The 21,170-nt window shown below is 49.1% G+C and overlaps 1 protein-coding gene across 6 annotated transcripts in view; it reads right to left on the bottom strand.

Annotated features, from left to right (window-relative positions):
- The window catches only part of CD22 (CD22 molecule), a 244,243-nt gene that overhangs the window by 39,131 nt on the left and 183,942 nt on the right, over positions 1 to 21,170 (bottom strand). For all 6 annotated transcript variants that reach the window (XM_030213545.1, XM_030213548.1, XM_030213547.1 and 3 more), the window contains one exon: positions 5,048 to 5,311. In XM_030213545.1, coding sequence (XP_030069405.1) covers positions 5,048 to 5,311 — 264 coding nt within the window. The remainder of the gene's footprint in view (positions 1 to 5,047; positions 5,312 to 21,170) is intronic.

Genomic DNA, 21,170 nt, shown 5'->3' on the forward strand with positions numbered 1-21,170 from the left:
CCGCCAAAATCGTTATACCCACACTAGCCCACTCCTGAAGTCACTTCACTGGCTCCCTGTCCGCTTCCACATACAGTTCAAATTTCTCTTACTGACCTTTAAATGCATCCATTCTGCAGCCCCCCATTACCTCTCCACTCTCATCTCTCCCTATATTCCTCCCCGTGAACTCCGCTCACTGGACAAATCTCTCTTGTCGTCCCCCTTCTCCTCCACTGTTAACTCCAGACTTCGTTCCTTTTCCCTCGCGGCACCTTATGCCTGGAATAGACTTCCTGAGCCTGTACGTCTAGCTCCACCTCTACGTGTTTTCAAATCTATGCTGAAAACCCACCTTTTCACCACTGCTTTTAGCTCCTAGCCACTACTCAATTGCCCTCCCCTTGTTCCTTCTCACCCAGTGCTTCCCTCGCCCTTAATTGTCTTGTCTGTCTATATTTTTAGATTGTAAGCTCTATTGAGCAGGGACTGTCTCTCTCTGTGTCAGGTGTTCAGTGCTGCGTGCATCTGGTAGCGCTATACAAATGCTAATAATAATAATAACAATAATAAATAATAATAATTTCAGCCTGTGCAATTTGTTCACAAGTCTCCTATAAGGAACTGTGTCAAAGGCTTGGCTGAAGTCCAAATAGTTATTTATCACAAAGTACTCCAGATATTTCTTTACATTTTATTAACCATTTTATTACATCAACTTACACTGATACATATATTGCCCTAAAGCTCACTCAGAACTCTCTCTCACTCCACATTCATTACATCACCCAGAAACTCTCATCAAACTTGCTGGATAAATTTTAACATTGAGCTATTCAATTCACTTCAAATAATCACTGGTTATAATATGTCAGAATATGTATATTATAGTATTTTTCTAACCCAGGCTTATGGCGCCTTGCTTTGCATGACCTAAAGAGTCATGTCTTGTCCATACAGCCGTTCTTGCAAGATATACTTCCTTTAATTTTAAATCTGTCGATGTATAAAATCCAAACTTTGACTTCCTCGCCTGAACACTGCCATATCACAGCTCTGAGGTTCCTTTTAATGTTTCTGCCGGCGCTCGAATGGGGCTGAGAGGCTTCCTGGTGAGCCTCCAACTTGAGTAAAATATTTAACTGATCGTCAGTTCCTCTATGTGTGACCGCATTTCGTGGTGCTTCTTCAGGAGGAACCACTTCCCATAATCCACGAGACTACTATCCTAGCGTAAGCCTGGATTTCTGTTACTGAGACTCCCTCAAATAGACCAACACATGCTCTTATTCAGTTCCCTGATCACCTATTCAAAGAAATCAATCAGATTTGTTTGACATGATTTTCCTTTGGTAAAACCATGTTGTCTCAGATCTTGTAAGCCATTGGATTCTAGGAACTGTACTATCCTTTCTTTCAGCAACGTCTCCATAATTTTCCTATCACTAAAGTGAGGCTTACCGGCCTGTATTTTCCCACTTCTTCTCTGTTACCATTTTTGTGGAGAAAGACCACTACTGCCCTTCTCCAATCCCATGGAACCACCTCTGTCTCCAAGGACCTATTCTACAAACCTTTGAGGGCCCACTATAACCTCTTTGAGCTCCTTCAATATCCACAGATGTATCTCATCTGGCCCCATAGCTTTGTCTGCTTTCAGTTTTCCCAGTTGCTCATAAACACTTTCTTTCCTACTCCACTCACATATGTGCCTTTGTCAGCCAACAGAGAGCCTTCTCCAGGATTTTCTTCCATGAACACAGAAGTATTTGTTTAGAATGTCTGCCTTTTCCTCATCACTCTCCACATAGTAACATAGTAGATGATGGCAGAAAAAGACCTCCACGGTCCATCCAGTCTGCCCAACAAGATAGACTCACATGTGCTACTTTTTGTGTATACCTTACCTTGATTTGTACCTGTCCTTTTCAGGGCACAGACCATATAAGTCTGCCCAGCACTATCCCCGCCTCCCAACCACCAGCCCCGCCTCCCACCACCGGTTCTGGCACAGACCGTATAAGTCTGCCCAGCACTATCCCCGCCTCCCAACCACCAGTCCCGCCTCCCACCACCGGCTCTGACACAGACCATATAAGTCTGCCCAGCACCATCTCCACCTCCCGCTACCGGTTCTCAGTATTATTTTTCAGTAGCTTTCAGTTTCATATTTCCATTTCTAGACTTCCTCCTTTCTGCAGTATACCTGAAAAAGTCTTATCACCTCTCTGTGTGTCTCTAGCCATTTTTCTTCTACCTGCGCTTTTGCCAGCTGTATTTCTCTCTTCATCTCTTTTAGTTTTATGTGGTATTTTTTCAATGTTCTTTCTGCATTCTTCTGTACTTCATAAATGCCACTTGTTTGCCCTTATTTCTTCAGACCCCTGTTGGTGAACTATATAGGCAGTGGTGTGCTGGTAAATGTTTAACATCAGGCTCTCTCCCCGGTCCCCCTCTGCGCCCCCCCCCCCGCCCCCCTCTGCACCCCCCCCCAAATTGCAGAGCTGGCTATAGCCAGGGAGAGAGCCTGGGGGGGGGGGGGGGGGTGGCAATGCATTACTCCAGGCAAAAAAAATTAAATGACCCCATGTTCCAATCTAATTCATGTTTAATGTGCGATAAAATGCCATAAATAAGTAAATAAATATAAACTTTTAATGTTGAGCACCTGATTCTCAAAGTGAACATATTCCAAACACTATAATGAAAATAAAATGATTTTTTTTCTACCTTTGTTGTCTGGTGACTGTTTTTCTGATCATGCTGGCCCAGTATCTGATTCTGCTGCTATCTGTCCTCTTAACTCCATTTCCAGTGCTTCCTTTCCATTTATTTCTTTCCTTTCCTCCTTTCTTCTTCATTTCTGGTCCACCGCAGACTTGACTGTCCAGTGGATCCAGCTTCTGCCTATTTTCTTCATCCATGTGCAGTTTTTCTCCTCTCTTCCTTTTCCCTCATCTCATCTCCTTCCTCACTCTTCCCTCCCCTCCATCCATGTCTAGCATTTCTTCTCTCTCCCCTCCTCTCCCCTGCCCTCCATCCACCCATGTCCAGCGACCCTTCTCTCACCCTGCCCTGCAAGCACCCATACCCAGCGACCCTCCTCTCCCCTGCCCCCCATGCACCCATACCCTGTGACCCTCCTCTCCCCTGCCCTGCATGCACCCATACCCAGTGACCCTCATTTCCCCTGCCCTCCATGCACCCATGTCCAGTGACCCTCCTCTCCCCTGGCCTGCATGCACCCATACCCAGCGACCCTTCTCTCCCCTCCATCCACCCATGCCCAGCGAATCCCTTCTCTCCCCTGCCACCCCCTTCCGAGTTGTTCAGCGAATTCTCCTCCCTCCCACCTCCCTCCTTCCCTCCGGATCCGGTCCTTCATCGACCTGACTCTGAGTCATCCTGCCTTGTCCTTCGAATTCTTCGGGGCAGGCAGTCTTGCCTGCCCGCTGCCGGATCACGCTTCAAAATGGCTGCCGAGACTTTCAAGGGTGGCCTCCAAGACTTCAGCAGAAGTCTCACGAGGCCACCTCTGGAAGTCTCGGCGGCCATTTTTAAAGCATGAACCGGCAGCGGGGGAGGGTCAGCGCCGGCAGCGGGCAGACAAGACTGCCTGCCCCGAAGAATTCGAAGGACAAGGCAGGGTGACAGAGTCAGGTCGGTGAGGGACCGGATCCGGAGGGAAGGAGGGAGGAAAGCCAGCTCGCGCTTATTAACAACCGGCTTCCAAGTCGGAAGAAAATTTAACAACCGCCGGCTCCAGCACCCCACTGTATATAGGTTTAATTTTTTTATTGCTTTTGTTTACTTTCCTTACATAAAGATCTGTTGCCATTTTTATTACTCCTTTAAGCTTGGACCACTGACTTTCCTCTTCTCTTATATTTTCTATCCTGCTAGCTCTTTCTTCAGTTACTCCATCATTTTACTAAATGTCCCAGGAACAGCACCTCACCTTTCCCGGCCTTTGGATATCTATAACTATATATTTGTCCATTTCATTTATTAAAATGTATATTCTGCCCATATCTAAGGCAGATTACAAACAAACATACATAATCAATACAATACAAAAAAAAACCAACAACCCTGAAATACAGTAATATAATCCATTATAATAGCCTATCAATAGACTCACTCATTTCAGTCATTCATTCTGCACAGAGAGCAGTCAGTTACTATTCCCATAAACATTAGGCTGCTTGTTCTAACAAATACTGCTTCAGCCATCTTTTAAACGCCTGATAGTTTGTTTGTTTTCTAAGAAGAGGCAGTTTATTCCACTCGACAGTTCTGACTTCTGAAAAATTTATTCTCCTTGAACCAGAAATCTGGTACTTCCAACAATCAGGAAATTTATGAGCAAAGTGCTCATGCTGGCTTATAGCAATGAAAAGCAATCAAATACAATGACGACTCCTGATTTGGACTCCTATGAATTAATGTCAACAGTTTAAACTTAATTCTCTCCAGCACTGGCAACCACTGCAAGTTCCTATGATAGGGTGATACAGATTTTCCATTTGTGTTAGAGGTCTGTAGAGGGCATATGTGTGAACAGAATACATTTCATTGGTGTGGAATTATTACTTAAACCAAGGCAGCAGAGAAGGAGAGCAGTGGCTCCATTTACACAAAAAGGACAGGTGAGGGGAAAAGCAGTACCAGTATCAGGGCTGGCCAAAGGCAATCTGCCACCTGAGGCAGAGATGAGATGCCGTCACTGCCCGGTCTGGCATCTCCCCCCTTCCCTCCTCAACCCTCTTCCCCATGTTTACCTTATTTTATTCTTTTCCAAAAGGCAGCAGAGGCAGCAATTCCCATAGGCTGCCATGCTGCGCTGCCACCAGCACCAGTCTCTTCACTCTACTGCATCCTGCCTCCAAGGAATCAGGAAGTTACGTCAAGAGGTGGACTGCAATAGGGAGGCCAGTGCTGGTGGCAGGGCAGCCTATGGGAATTGTTGCTGCTGCCACATTTTGGAAAAGAAAAAATAAGGTAAACATTAGAAGAGGGTTGAGGAAGCCATAAATTAAAAAAACGTAAAAAAATGGCATATTCTTACATGAAAAGCTGATGGTGACAGCCTCTGATAAGCGTTCTGCAAGACTATTAATAGCCCCACACTGGTACTCTCCAGCCAGGTCCTGGCTCATGTGTTTCAGATACAGATTCTTCCCACTTTCATCCAGTATCTGTGTTTCATGGAACCACTTGTATTTAGAGACCTTCGGATTGGCATCAGCGACACACACCAATGTGACGTCAGAAAGCTCTACAATCAAGTCTGGGGGTGGGATGATGGACACTCTCACATTTCTCGGAGCATCTGAAAATAAGAAAAGTGGATAAGAGAATGATTTCACACCTATAGTCATTGGTGAGTCTGCAGTCTACCTCTGCTTAGGACAATCAGGACTATAAGTCCGTGCATGCAGTGGGGTAAAACCAGGCTTGGAGCAGTATAGGTGCATGGAGGTATATGGTCACCCTGAGTTTAAGGTTACCAACTAATTCCATGTTTCAGGGCAGGCTGATCCAGTCTATTTTTATCTCCTGTCCACAAACAAATAAAGTTAAATAGTGACTTAAATTTATTCCTAAGAGTGAGCTGTATTCATCAGCTATCAATCATGTCTATCACAGTGCTGATCAACGATTTTCCATGGTATTTGTGGGATTACTTAATGGATTATTCTTCCTAATACAGCATTGGATCTCACCTGAAAATTCAGATGAGCAATTTTTTGTTGGGTCTCTGTATGTGTGATATTAAATGCCAGTTAAGCTGTATCATCACCTTGAGCCACGGTTTGATTCCTTGACTGATACTGTTTAATTTTTCCATTTCCATCCCAGGTGCCCTGGGCATTGACCCCATAATTCAGTATTTTTTTGTTTTGCTACTGCTCTCTGGAATTCTTTGCCATCTCATTTGCAATTAGATTTGTCTTATGCTAAGTCCAGAAGAGCTTTTAGACTCACTTTTTTCAGATAGCATTTGGAGAGCAGGCTTGGGAGGTTAAGATGATAGTGATATTACTACTACTACTACTTAACATTTCTAGAGCGCTACTAGGGTTACGCAGCACTGTACAAATTAACAAATAAGGACAGTCCCTGCTCAGAAGAGCTTACAATCTAAAGCACGAAATGTCAAGTTGGGGTAGTTAAGATTTCCTGAGAAGAGGTGTAGTGATTAGGCGCCGAAGGCGACATTGAAGAGGTGGGCTTTGAGCAATGATTTGAAGATGGGTAGGGAGGGGGCCCGGCGTATGGGCTCAGGGAGTTTGTTCCAAGCATGGGGTGAAGCGAGGCAGAAAGGGTGAAGCCTAGAGTTGGCGGTGGTGGAGAAGGGTACTGAAAGGAGGGATTTGTCTAGAGAGCGGAGGTTACGGGTGGGGACATAAGGGGAGATGAGAGTAGAGAGGTAAGGAGGGGCTGCAGATCGAGTGCATTTGTAGGTGAGTAGGAGAAGCTTGAACTGTATGCGGTATCTGATCGGAAGCCAGTGAAGCAACTTGAGGAGAGGGGTGATATGAGTATATCGGTTGAGACAGAAGATAAGACGTGCGGCCAAGTTCTGGATGGACTGAAGGGGCGATAGATGGCTAAGTGGGAGGCCGGTGAGGAGTAGGTTGCAGTAGTCAAGGCGAGAGGTAATGAGAGAGTGGATGAGAGTTCGAGTGGTGTGCTCGGAGAGGAGGGGGCGAATTTTGCTAATGTTATAGAGGAAGAAGCGACAGGTCTGGATTTTCAGAAGGCGTTTGACAAAGTGCCGCACGAAAGACTCCTGAAGAAATTGCAGAGTCATGGAATCGGAGGTAGGGTATTATTATGGATTAAGAACTGGTTGAAAGATAGGAAGCAGAGAGTAGGATTGCGTGGCCAGTATTCTCAGTGGAGGAGGGTAGTTAGTGGGGTCCCGCAGGGGTCTGTGCTGGGTCCGTTGCTTTTTAATGTAATTATAAATGACCTAGAGATGGGAATAACTAGTGAGGTAATTAAATTCGCCGATGACACAAAATTATTCAGGGTCGTCAAGTCGCAGGAGGAATGTGAACGATTACAGGAGGACCTTGCGAGACTGGGAGAATGGGTGTGCAAGTGGCAGATGAAGTTCAATGTTGACAAGTGCAAAGTGATGCATGTGGGTAAGAGGAACCCGAATTATAGCTACGTCTTGCAAGGTTCCGCGTTAGGAGTTACGGATCAAGAAAGGGATCTGGGTGTCGTCGTCGATGATACGCTGAAACCTTCTGCTCAGTGTGCTGCTGCGGCTAGGAAAGCGAATAGAATGTTGGGTGTTATTAGGAAGGGTATGGAGTCCAGGTGTGCGGATGTTATAATGCCGTTGTATCGCTCCATGGTGCGACCGCACCTGGAGTATTGTGTTCAGTACTGGTCTCCGTATCTCAAAAAAGATATAGTAGAATTGGAAAAGGTACAGCGAAGGGCGACGAAAATGATAGTGGGGATGGGACGACTTTCCTATGAAGAGAGGCTGAGAAGGCTAGGGCTTTTCAGCTTGGAGAAGAGACGGCTGAGGGGAGATATGATAGAAGTGTATAAAATAATGAGTGGAATGGATCGGGTGGATGTGAAGCGACTGTTCACGCTATCCAAAAATACTAGGACTAGAGGGCATGAGTTGAAGCTACAGTGTGGTAAATTTAAAACGAATCGGAGAAAATTTTTCTTCACCCAACGTGTAATTAGACTCTGGAATTCGTTGCCGGAGAACGTGGTACGGGCGGTTAGCTTGACGGAGTTTAAAAAGGGGTTAGATAGATTCCTAAAGGACAAGTCCATAGACCGCTATTAAATGGACTTGGAAAAATTCCGCATTTTTAGGTATAACTTGTCTGGAATGTTTTTACGTTTGGGGAGCGTGCCAGGTGCCCTTGACCTGGATTGGCCACTGTCGGTGACAGGATGCTGGGCTAGATGGACCTTTGGTCTTTCCCAGTATGGCACTACTTATGTACTTATGTCTTGGCTATCTGCTGGATATGCGCAGAGAAGGAGAGGGAGGAGTTGAAGATGACACCAAGGTTGCGGGCAGATGAGACGGGGACGATGAGGGTGTTATCAATTGAGATAGCGAGTGAAGGGAGAGGAGAAGTGGGTTTGGGTGGGAACACAATGAGTTCCGTCTTGGCCATGTTTAGTTTCAGGTGACGGTTGGACATCCAGGCAGCAATGTCGGATAAGCAGGCCAGTACTTTGGCCTGGGTTTCCGCAGTGATTTCTGGTGTGGAGAGATAAAGCTGGGTGTCGTCAGCATAAAGATGATAGTGGAAACCATGAGAAGAGATTAGGGAGCCTAAGGAAGAGGTGTAGATTGAAAAAAGAAGGGGCCCAAGGACAGATCCCTGGGGAACTCCAACAGAGAGCGGGATAGGGGAGGAGGATGAACCATGAGAGTGTACTCTGAAGGTACGATGGGAGAGATAAGAGGAGAACCAGGAGAGGACAGAGCCCTGGAACCCAAAGGAGGACAGTGTGTCTAGAAGTAGGTTGTGATTGACAGTGTCAAAAGCGGCAGATAGGTCGAGGAGGATGAGGATTGAATAGTGACCTTTAGATTTGGCGAGGAACAGGTCATTGCAGACTTTAGATAGTGCTGTTTCTGTCGAGTGTAGGGGGCGAAAGCCGGATTGAAGCGGATCGAGGATGGCATGAGAGGAGAGGAAATCAATGCAGCGGCTGTGAATGGCGCATTCAAGTATCTTGGAGAGGAAGGGTAGGAGGGAAATGGGGTGGTAGTTGGAGGGACAGGTAGGGTCAAGTGATGGTTTTTTGAGGAGTGGTGTGACCACGGCATGCTTGAAGGTGTCTGGGACAGTTGCAGTGGAGAGAGAGAGGTTGAGGATATGACAGATGGTGGGGGTGATAGTAGGAGTGATGGTGTTAAGTAAGTTGGTGGGGATGGGGTCTGAGGAACAGGTGGTGGATTTCGAGGAGGAGAGGAGATGGGCGGTTTCCTCTTCGGTGATGGCAGGCAGGTCGGTCAAATTTGGAATGAATGGTTATTTTTACCTTGTTTGATTGTCTATTTTAATTTGTAGTTTTATTTATTTTACTTGACTGGAAAACTGAGTTAAAATGTGTTGTGCCACCTTTCAACTCCACTTCTCTATCAGATGGGCCCAGGCTGTGGCAAGAACCAGATTTGGATTTCGAATGGTGAACTTTGTTCTTACCTGCTAATTTCCTTTTCTTGAGTCCTGATAGACCAGTGCAAATAAGTGGGTTGTATCCCTTCCCAACCAGCAGATGGAGACAGAGAACTGACAAATCAGTGAGCTCATTACCAGTGTAAGGAGCAGTGGATTGGATTGGATTTATTGATTTGATTTTTTTTTCTTTTTTCCGATTTTCAGCCAGGGACCCTGCTGACCTCACAGAGCTTCCCCTTCCTTGTGTATCAATATGTTTCTTTCCTTTCATCATTGTAGTTCTACACCTCCTTTAAATCTGTTCATTTATAGTATGTCTCATTCATTGTTCACATGTACTAGATTGTAAACTGCCCCAAAGGCTGTCATGGAGCGATATAGTAAATTCTTAATAAATTTGGAAACTTGGATATACCTCTTAGCACATTTGAGTTTTAAAGTGGTTTTCAATTTTTTATTGTAAACCACTTTAAAACTGAAAGTCGGAAAAAAGAAAAAAAAAAATCAAATCAATAAATCCAATCCAATCCACTGCTCCTTACACTGGTAATGAGCTCACTGATTTGTCAGTTCTCTGTCTCCATCTGCTGGTTGGGAAGGGATACAACCCACTTCTTTGGACTGGTCTATCAGGACTCAAGAAAAGGAAATTAGCAGGTAAGAACAAAGTTCACCATTCGAAATCCAAATCAAAAAATCCAAATCAAAAAATAAAAAATCCAAATCCAAATCAAAAAATAAAACAATGTACAGATAAGTGCAGTCCTGGAACTTGCTAGTATTCCATTGACAAAGCATACTGAGACACTTGAGGCAACATACGTTTACGGTTATGTTTATCAACATTTGATAGACTGCCATATCTAAACAGGTTACAGTGGTTTACTTAAAAACAAAATCATAGACAAGGAAAAGAACTGCCATAATAAGTATGAAAGCACTAGTTAATATACACATAAAAAGAAAAGCACACAGACAGGTAATTCTCCTTCTTAATGGTCATTCCTAATCAAGTAACCAAATGCTTTCTTAAACAAAATTATTTTAAATAAGGACTCACATTTAGTAAAAGATAACTCAATGTCAGTGATATAAAGCAATAACCATAATTATGAAGTGCTATAGCCAGTGGCGTAGCCACAGGTGGGCCTGGGTGGGCCGGGGCCCACCCACTTAGGGCTCAGGTCCACCCAACAGTAGCACACGTTTAGTGGTAGCTGATGGGATCCCAAGCTCGGCCAGCTGAAGACTTCCTCCTGATGGTAACAAAAATGCTTCTCTCCATGATACTGGCACCTGCGCATGTTCAGTTTTCAGCGCATGCCTGCTGCAGACTGCCAAGGTGGAAACAAGCGTTTTCCCACCAGCTGAGATATTTTTTGGGTGGTGGTTGGAGGGGGGGGGGGGGGGGGGGAACAATTGGTGCCCACCCAGTTCTTCCTTAGGCCCACCCAAAAATCTGTTGTCTGGCTACGCCTCTAGCTATAGCATTAACAACAGGAGAAACGTAACATAACTGGATCCAGGAGAACAATACAGCCCAGCCCAAGGGGCCATGGGAGAATGGGACTGGAAGCAGGAGTTATCTGTAAGACCTACATTCCACCTCCATGCCGCTCCACCTCATGGATCCAGAGGAATCTGTCCAGGAGAAAGGGGAAAATCAAGGACTACTGGCCCCCACAGGAGGAAACCATGCACCTGTCCAGCTAAATGTGCATATGTACAGGATTAAGGGGGGATGTGTGTCTCATGATCATATAACTAGGGACACCTTCCCCTAAGTAGGGAGGACCCTCAGAGGATGGATCCCCTAGAGAAAAAACATGAGTCCTATTTGACTCAAACTGTCCAAACAGAGAAGTGAGCTGGACCTATAGACAACATGGAAGTTTTTCTGGACTCCGGGACAGGTGGAAGCTTTATAGCCCAGTCCCTAGTCCATCAACTTAACATTCCGACACAAGAATTACCTAAGACCATCCCGCTTTTTTCAGTGTATGGATGCATTCAAGGATATGTAAACACTCAAACGGCTCTGGTGAGCTTGCGGATTGGCGATCACAGGGAGGACATCTCCCTATATGTCCTTCTGTCAGCGGTGCAGCCCATTGTGTTGGGTCTACCGTGGCTACAGAGACACAATCCGATCTTAGACTGGGGAAAGGGTGAGATATTGAACTGGGGCGAGTCTTGCAGAAAACTTTGTTTTATCCCTGACGCCAATAGTGTTGTCAGCGAACAGCAGGACCAAGACCCGGATGCGTGGACGGATATTAGTGACTCCCTGTGTCCCGTTCCGGGCCCTTACCTGTGCTCCCGCTGGGGGGAGCGATGGTCATCGGGGCTCGCGGGGTTCCGGGCATCGGAGACGCGGCGCCGACGGAGCCAGCGCGGCCGCGGCTCGGGCCGAGGCCAGCGACCCGCTGGAACAAGCGCCGGCCTCAAAGAAGGGAGCACGCCGGCCAAGATGGCGGCGCCGGCGTCATCGTCTTCCTGGGCCGGAGCGGACCAACGAGGAAGCTCCGCCTACTCGCGCTGGATTGGCGCTTTAATGTTGAGACTCCGCCTGCAAGGCAGGCTGGCCAATCCAGGCGTTCCTTGCCTGCCAGGACCGGGGGGATTGGCTCCTCTCCCGGTGAAGGGATGGTTGGCGGGGGATTTAAACAACGAAACGGAAGAGGTCCAGTGCTTCCGTTTCGTTCATTCAGAAGCCGACACAGAGGACCCCGGAGTGTTCCCACCTCCTGCGTACACTGTGTTCCTCTTCAGCTAGCCGTCCTGCTAGCCTTCCTGCGGAGACTGTGTTCCTCTTCAGCTAGCCGTCCTGCTAGCCTTCCTGCGGAGACTGTGTTCCTCTTCAGCTAGCCGTCCTGCTAGCCTTCCTGCGGAGACTATGTCCCTCCTCAGCTAGCCGTCCTGCTAGCCTTTCTCCAGAAGTCGTAATCCCGGCTAGCCGTCCTGCTAGCCCTTCTTTAGAGACTGTAATCTCGCTAGCGGTCTGCTAGTCCATTTTCAGAGACTGTGCTACTTGCTGGCCGCCCTTGCCAGTCGTGCTTCTAAGACTGCATTCTGACTACCAGCCGGGTCAGCCGTCACCCCGCGGTTCCAGCAGTCCTGCTGACCGCCCGCAGCTGGGGGCTCAACCCTCGGTGAACGGCGGTCGCCGCGGGTGAAGATTCGGGGTGCTCGGCTGTCCTCTTAGGCCTTGCAGGCCTTAGGGAATCTAAGGGCTCACCACTAGAACGAGACAGGAAACGGAAGCCATGAGCTCGCCGACGCAACCTGACCTACGGGACCTGGCCAAGGTACTTCAGCAGCAGCAGGAGCAGCTGAACGCCCTGTCTGGGGCGCTCCAGAATGTGTGTTCTCAACTTTCTACACTTCAGGTACAGAACCAGGCCGCTGCGGTCCAGGGGGCCGCAGCAGCTCCCCGGTTGGGAGGGTTCCGCACGGGACCTCGGTTCCCTGAACCAGCACGTTATGATGGGACTCCCGGAGGTTGTCGGGGGTTCCTCAACCAATACAACCTGGCCTTCCGGATGCAACCAGAGGCATTTGCTTCGGACCAAAGTAAAGTGGGCTACATTATGGGCCTTTGTGAAGGGAAAGCCCAGGCGTGGGTGGCTCCCCTAAACGAACAACAGGACCCCATCTTGGATGACTACAGTGAATTTCAGCGCCGGTTCCGGATGGTGTTTGACCTTCCTGGCAGACCATCCTCCGTAGCGTCGGAACTGCTGCGGATCCATCAGGGAGAGGGGACGGTGGCCGATTATGCCATTCGGTTTCGGACCCTAGCCACGGAGCTGCATTGGAATCCGGAGTCCTTGATGGCCATCTTTATGGAAGGCTTACAAGAGCGGATCAAGGACGAACTGGCTGGACGGGAAGTTCCCGGACAGTTGGATGCCCTGATTTCGCTCTGTATACGAGTCGACACCCGGTTCCAGGAGCGGGCTAGAGCCCGGGCGGAGCGACAGAAGTGGGCGCGGGGAACGTCCCGGATGGGCAAAGGACCGTCCCCTCGCCATGGGAACCGGGACTCCAAGGAGGATGGGGAGGAGCCGATGGTAATGGGCCGCCAACGGCTGGCTCCCTCAGACAGAAAGAAACGCTTGTCCAATGGACTGTGCCTCTATTGTGGTGAGGCTGGACATTTCATCCGGACATGCCCCGTCCGGCCGGGAAACGCTTCCCCCAAGGCACCCTGAGGGGAGGGTTCTTGGGGCACTCTGCTCCCCTACCGGACTCCTTGATAACACTGCCAGTAATGTTACGGTGGCAAGAGGCCACGATCCAGACCCGGGCCCTGGTGGACTCTGGTTCCGGGGGTAACTTCATCGGGCTCGAACTGCTGCAGCAAATGGGCTGGCCTACGCTTCCGCGCAGGCCGACGCTGCAAATAACCACCATCCAAGGAACTACTCTACCCCAACCGGTCACGGAGATCACCCCCGTGTTGGAATTGCAGGTGGGGGAGAATCACCGGGAGGAAGTCCAATTCCTGGTACTATCCCGGACCATTCACCCAGTGGTCCTAGGACTGCCGTGGCTGCGGTGTCACAGTCCGGTTATCGACTGGACCGGGGGAAGTATTCAGGCTTGGGGTTGCTCCTGTCAGGAAAGTTGTTGTAAGACCCGGACTGGCAGCTGCCCGGCATTAAATATAGGGCCCGGTGGGGGACGGGTAGAGCTGGACTCTCTACCAATGGATTATAGAGACTTCGCAGATGTGTTTAATTCAAAGGAAGCGGAGGTGCTACCGCCGCATCGGTCTTTCGACTGTGCCATTAATTTAAAGGCGGATACCATGCCACCTCGGGGCCGACTGTATACCCTGTCCCGAGGAGAGTCCAAGGTAATGCAAGAATACATCCGGGAGAACCTGCGGAAAGGGTTCATCCGGGCCTCCACGTCCCCAGCGGGGGCGGGATTCTTTTTTGTCACCAAGAAGGATGGATCCTTGAGGCCCTGTATTGACTATAGAGGGTTAAATGCCATCACAGTGAAGGATCGTTTCCCTCTGCCGCTCATTCCCGAGCTCTTTGACAGGCTACAAGGAGCACAGATGTTTACTAAGCTGGATTTGCGGGGAGCCTACAATTTAGTTCGAATCCGGTCTGGGGACGAATGGAAGACGGCTTTCAACACCCACGAGGGACATTTCGAATACCGGGTGATGCCATTCGGCCTATGTAATGCCCCTGCGGTGTTTCAGCGACTTATCAACTATGTGCTCGAGGATTTGCTGAACTCCACGGTAATTGTATACCTGGATGACATCCTGGTTTATTCCAAAGACCCCGCTGAGCATACGGGCCACGTCCGTGCAGTGCTGCACCAGTTACGACAAGCCCGTCTATTCGCTAAACTCAGTAAGTGCGCCTTTCATCAGCGATCAATACCCTTTTTAGGACATATTTTGTTACCCGGGGGCTTACAGATGGAGCCGGACAAACTCCGGGCGATTCGAGAGTGGCCACAACCGCTGGGACTAAAAGCACTGCAACGTTTCTTGGGGTTCGCGAACTATTATCGCCAATTTATTCCTCAGTATTCCCAACTGACAGCTCCGCTGACGGCGCTCACCCGAAAGAACGCGAGGGTCCGGGATTGGCCGCCAGAGGCGCAAGCGGCTTTTCGTCAGGTAAAGGAGGCGTTCAATTCAGCGTCCATCCTGTTGGCGCCGGATCCCGAGAAACCTTTTATTGTAGAAGTGGACGCGTCCGCCCTGGGGGCTGGGGCAGTCATTTCGCAAGTCAACCCCGAAGGCCGACGTCAACCTTGCTCATTCTTCTCACGTAAGTTCTCCCCTGCAGAACGGAATTATACGGTAGGGGATAGAGAACTCTTGGCCTTGAAATTAGCCCTGCAGGAGTGGAGGCACCTGCTGGAGGGAGCGGAGCACCGATTTACGGTAATTACTGACCACAAGAACCTCCTGTATCTTCAAGAGGCCCAGCGGTTAAATCCCCGACAGGCCCGATGGTCATTATTCTTTGCCCGGTTTCACTTTCAGTTAGTATTCCGGGCGGCTTCTCAGAATACCCCGGCGGACTCGCTCTCTCGAGCATTTGAAGTTCCTGAGGAAACCATGGAGATCCACCCCATGTTAGACCCAACATGTCTCAGTGCGGCTACAGGAGAGGTTGCACTGACTAAGGAGTTAGTGCCGGCCGCCGACCGAGACAGAGTAATGCAATGGGGTCACTCATCTAGATGGGACGGGCATTTCGGGTATCAGAAGACCCTCCGGTTCATTGCGAGACAGTATCACTGGCCACGGATGAGGCAAGATATTCTCCAATTTGTCACTTCGTGTCCTGTGTGTGCACGGACTAAGCCACTAGTTGGGGCCCCCGTGGGGGACCTACAACCACTGCCGGTACCGACCGCTGCTTGGACGGAATTATCCATGGATTTCATCACTGACCTTCCCCGCTCCCAGGGTCACACCGTGATTTGGGTCGTGGTAGACCGTTTCTCTAAAATGGCTCATTTTATTCCATTACCGAGCCTTCCATCGGCGGCCTCTCTAGCACAATCCTTCATTCAGCACATTTTTCGGTTACATGGGCTGCCCAGTCGGATCGTCAGTGACCGAGGACCTCAATTCACCTCACGCTTCTGGAGAGCCTTGTGTACGGCTTTGGGGGTAGAGACTCACTTTTCATCCGCCTACCACCCCCAAACCAACGGCATGGTCGAGAGGATTAACCAAACATTGAAAGGATTCTTGCGGGCATTTATCAACAAACGTCAAGATAACTGGGCCTCTCTACTTCCATGGGCTGAGGTTGCCTATAACCAAAGTGACCATTCATCCTCAGGACATTCTCCGTTCTTCTTGGTATACGGGCGACATCCTAGGCTTCCAGGGCCGTTCCCTTCTCCAGCTTTAACCCCCGGGGGGGACCAAACCCTAGCGGAGCTGCAGAAGGTTTGGGAAATGGCTCGGGAACAACTACAGAAAACCGCTGCCAAGGATAAAGTCTTTGCCAATCGCCACCGGCGACCCGCCCCAGTGCTCCAGCCGGGGCAGAAGGTATGGCTAAGTACAAAGTACCTGAGACTCCGGGTGCCCTCCCAGAGGCTGGGACCTCGGTACATTGGACCTTATGCTATCCAGGAACGAATTGGAACCGTAACATATCGGTTGCAGCTCCCGAGGACCCTACGCGTGCACAACGCCTTCCACATCTCTTTACTGAAGAGGTTTCGTGGGTCCCGGTGGCACCCTCACCAATCCGAGGATGAAGCTCTCGAGGTTAACCCAGATCCGGAGTATGAAGTAGAGGAGGTGCTGGATTCTAAGAAGCGACGGGGAAGGATGTATTACTTATTATCTTGGAAGTATTTTGGTCCCGAAGATAACTCCTGGGAGCCCGCGGCGAATGTACATGCTCCAGAATTGGTCAAGGCCTTCCACGCCCGATATCCTTCCAAACCCGGGCCCAGGGAGAAGGGGGCATCCGGGGAGGATACTGTCCCGTTCCGGGCCCTTACCTGTGCTCCCGCTGGGGGGAGCGATGGTCATCGGGGCTCGCGGGGTTCCGGGCATCGGAGACGCGGCGCCAACGGAGCCAGCGCGGCCGCGGCTCGGGCCGAGGCCGGCGACCCGCTGGAACAAGCGCCGGCCTCAAAGAAGGGAGCACGCCGGCCAAGATGGCGGCGCCGGCGTCATCGTCTTCCTGGGCCGGAGCGGACCAACGAGGAAGCTCCGCCTACTCGCGCTGGATTGGCGCTTTAATGTTGAGACTCCGCCTGCAAGGCAGGCTGGCCAATCCAGGCGTTCCTTGCCTGCCAGGACCGGGGGGATTGGCTCCTCTCCCGGTGAAGGGATGGTTGGCGGGGGATTTAAACAACGAAACGGAAGAGGTCCAGTGCTTCCGTTTCGTTCATTCAGAAGCCGACACAGAGGACCCCGGAGTGTTCCCACCTCCTGCGGAGACTGTGTTCCTCTTCAGCTAGCCGTCCTGCTAGCCTTCCTGCGGAGACTGTGTTCCTCTTCAGCTAGCCGTCCTGCTAGCCTTCCTGCGGAGACTATGTCCCTCCTCAGCTAGCCGTCCTGCTAGCCTTTCTCCAGAAGTCGTAATCCCGGCTAGCCATCCTGCTAGCCCTTCTTTAGAGACTGTAATCTCGCTAGCGGTCTGCTAGTCCATTTTCAGAGACTGTGCTACTTGCTGGCCGCCCTTGCCAGTCATGCTTCTAAGACTGCATTCTGACTACCAGCCGGGTCAGCCGTCACCCCGCGGTTCCAGCAGTCCTGCTGACCGCCCGCAGCTGGGGGCTCAACCCTCGGTGAACGGCGGTCGCCGCGGGTGAAGATTCGGGGTGCTCGGCTGTCCTCTTAGGCCTTGCGGGCCTTAGGGAATCTAAGGGCTCACCACTAGAACGAGACACCCTGGACTCTAAGGCTTCTTCACACCTGCGCATGTGCTTTACCCCAGACCAGTCAGTTCCAAGCTGGAACCTGCAATGTGCCCAACCCCCAGATTCCAGCCAACAGGGGCTCTAGGACGACTCCTCGAGGCTGGTGGTCCCGTACCTTACCTTGAAAACAGATCTCAGGTCCTAAGCTTCAGGACAGTCCTGAGATTCGGAAATCTAAGAATCTTAAGTATAGCTCACAGCAAACCATGGCCTGTAGCCCTACTCTAGTGCGAGGCACTCAATCCAGCTCGGTTGACAAAGCCCAGCCTTGCCCTCAACCGACCACCTCACGACCCACGCCTAATGATATGGGCGTTGATTACACTCCTACACACCAGCAGATTCCACCAAGAATATCCATGGAAACCCAGACCTCCCGAGAAGTCCGGGGGCGGGGCCTTGAGGGGGAGGTACTGTCATGGTTGTGCCCATGTTTCATGCGCTCAGTCACCTCGCCCCCTGGTGGTTAGACAGGGTGGCTGCTATGGACTGATTGCTTGTTGTTTCCTATGTTCCAGAAGATATTCCGGTCCGGATCTTCCAGCCTTCCAGATTGTTTTGGGAGTTTTTTGGAACTAAGCAGTACCCGTACCTGATTGTATGTTGCCTTTATTAATCACCTGGGAAGCTTTCTAGTTTGCCTTGCAACAGAGGTCCTCAGAGGAGTTTCCTTTGGTGAGAGTTAGTTGCAGTGCTTCTGTGCTATTTCCAGTTGCGAATTTGACCCTGCTTGTTTCCTGGTTTATTCTACTGTCTGCTGCCTGCCTAGACCCGGCTTGTCTCCTGGTTTATTCTACTGCTTGCTGCCTGCCTTTGATCCTGTCTGGTTCCTGGAATATTTTTCTGCTTGCTGCTGTCTGGGACCCCGGTGTGGTTTCTGGAGTGGTCTGCTGTTTGCTGGCCGGCTGCTGATCCCTACAGTTCTGACTTCCTGCCCTGTCCGGTAAGTCCTGCCAGCCGCCTGCACCCAGGGGCTCAACTTCTGAGGAACGGCGGTCAAATGCAGGTGAAGTCTGGCTGATTTCCTGTCTTGCTTGCTCCAGCTTGCGTTGCCTCGGCTGCAGTTTCCGTCTGGTAGTTCCAGTCCTGGGTTTGTCGGTATGTCTGTTCTGCCTTGTCTTGGTTTGGGTGATTCTCCTGCCGCTGCCGCTCCTCGGCAGTGGGCCAAGGGCTCACTAACCCAGTGGTTCCACCAGAATCCTGACAGCATGTGGGTAGCACTTGCACATGGAAAAGTTACTACAGGACGCCTGAGTGTACCCCATGGTAAGCCCTTTTTTGCTGCAGTAAGCACATATTATTTATCACCACAGCTTATTAAAAGGACCTCTAAGAATAACCAACTTGAGGAGTCCAGGGTACTCTCTTTGGGTACTGCCAGAGATTGCTGGAAGTCTGAGAGCTTCTGCTTATCTCAGAATGGCCATAAGGATGAAAGAGAGGGAGACCACTTAAGGTCCAATGTCATCTTTGACTGGCCTACAAAGATGCAGAGAAACTTGCAGGAGGGATCCCAGAGCCTTCCACCCCTCCCCCCCACCAGAGAGGAAGTACCAGCTTAAACAAGAGTAAGCTTACCTACCATGTAGCCAGGAGAAGCTATAGGTAGCCCCCCAAATGCTGAAGGAAGGCATTTAGAAGAAAACTATTTTTTTTTATTATAACTTTTTTTAACCACAGTGATCTACTGAAGTGTTTCCTCAGCAGACTGTTCACTCCTGCTTTTACTTCTACCACACAGCTCGGCTTTTACTTCTACCACACAGCTGACATTTTTTGTGTGCACTGATCATTCAAATATCACCACGTAATACTGCACACACCCAATTGCATGAGAAACACCATGTGTTAGAAGACAGAAAATGCCGAAGGGCACAATTCAGATGGGTGAGTTATTCTTTCCATTTGCACTTCTGCTGTTCTGTTTGTTCACCATGCTGGCAATGCTTGTTTTTTTTTTTTAAGTTATTGGTTTTCTACACCTACTGCATCTTCTCGCACAAGAGCATAATTACACAGCTTCTCCGCATTTGTTTTTTCACTGCCACTACAGAAGTATTAGGTGTTATTTCATTAATTGTTCTTCCCTCTTCTTTTTTTCTTTTTTGCAATTGTACCATTTTTTCTAATAGTCCTTGTCACCTGGTAATCGTGACTGTGTTTTTTTTTTCACTGCACTCATGCCATTACATAGTTCTTCCGCACTGGTTTTCTCCGTTCATCTTATTATTCGCCCTTTATCTCTCAGCACTTATATTTATTCTTCACCATGTTAAATGTTTCTCATCATCTGGCAGTTGTGCCTCAGTTTTCAGCCAACAGCGCTGTTATAAGCACATAACACATCTGGGCACTTTACATTCTCATTCATATCTTCACTTTCATAATGTTTTAAAAATATTTTTATATCTGTTGTTTCCATTATGGATTTTTATACTGTTATATTTTCATATTTGTTTAGTTGTTGGCATGGATTTTTAGTTTGTAATAGCACAGTATCATATGCCTGTTCTAGATGCCGTTTGTTACATCTTTCCATTCCTTTTTAACCTATAGATGTGTTTTACATAGTTACAGCAATAGATTCACAGCAGTTATTAGTTTGTTACATCTCTGCATCCTCTTTTTGATCCGACATGTATTAGATGGTGTATATTTTTGTCAGAAAAACATCCAAATGCTGCTTTATGCCAGTTTTTAGACATTTTTGTCTTTCAAAAATGAGCCTCTTAAAGGCTTAGTTTCGAAAGAGAAGGACGCCCATCTTCCGGCACAAATCGGAAGATGGGGGTCCTTCTCACAGGGTCACCCAAATTGGTATAATCAAAAGTTGATTTTGGGCATCCCCAACTGCTTTCTGTTGCGGGGACGACCAAAGTTCCCAGTAGCGTGTTTGAGGCATAGCGAAGGCGGGACTTTGGCGTGCCTAACACATGGGCATCCTCAACCCATAATGGAAAAAAAGGGCGTCCCTGAGGAGCATTTGGACGACTTTACCTGGTCCTGTTTTTCTTAAGACCAAGGCACAAAAAGGTGCCCAAACTGACCAGATGACCACCGGAGAGAATCAGGGATGACCTCCCCTTACTCCCCCAGTGGTCACTAAATCCCTCCCACCCTCAAAAAAAATCTTTCAAATTATTTTGTGCCAGCCTGTATGCCAGCTTCAAATGTCATACTAAGGTCCATCACAGCAGTATGCAGGTCCCTGGAGCAGTTTTAGTGGGTGCATTGCACTTCAGGCAAGAGGACCTAGGCTCATCCCCCCCCCCCCCCCCCCCCCCCACCAGTTACATTTGTGGTGGTAAATGTGAGCCCTCCAAAACCCACCAGAAACCCACTGTAGCTGCTGAAGACTTACCTCTTCAAACAAGCCTACCCAAACGACCCAACTTAAATCTCGAACCTAATCCACACCACCAGCACTACCCACACTCCAATCCTTTCCTCACATCTTTTACTATTATCCCACTATATATAACTGTGCTATCTCTGTGATACATGTACCTTACTTTGTATTATCTTTGTGATACATTGTACCATACTTTGTAAGCCGCACTGAACCTGCTA

The sequence above is a fragment of the Microcaecilia unicolor genome, chromosome 8 (assembly GCF_901765095.1).
Source record: "Microcaecilia unicolor chromosome 8, aMicUni1.1, whole genome shotgun sequence".
Taxonomy (NCBI): Eukaryota; Metazoa; Chordata; class Amphibia; order Gymnophiona; family Siphonopidae; genus Microcaecilia; species Microcaecilia unicolor.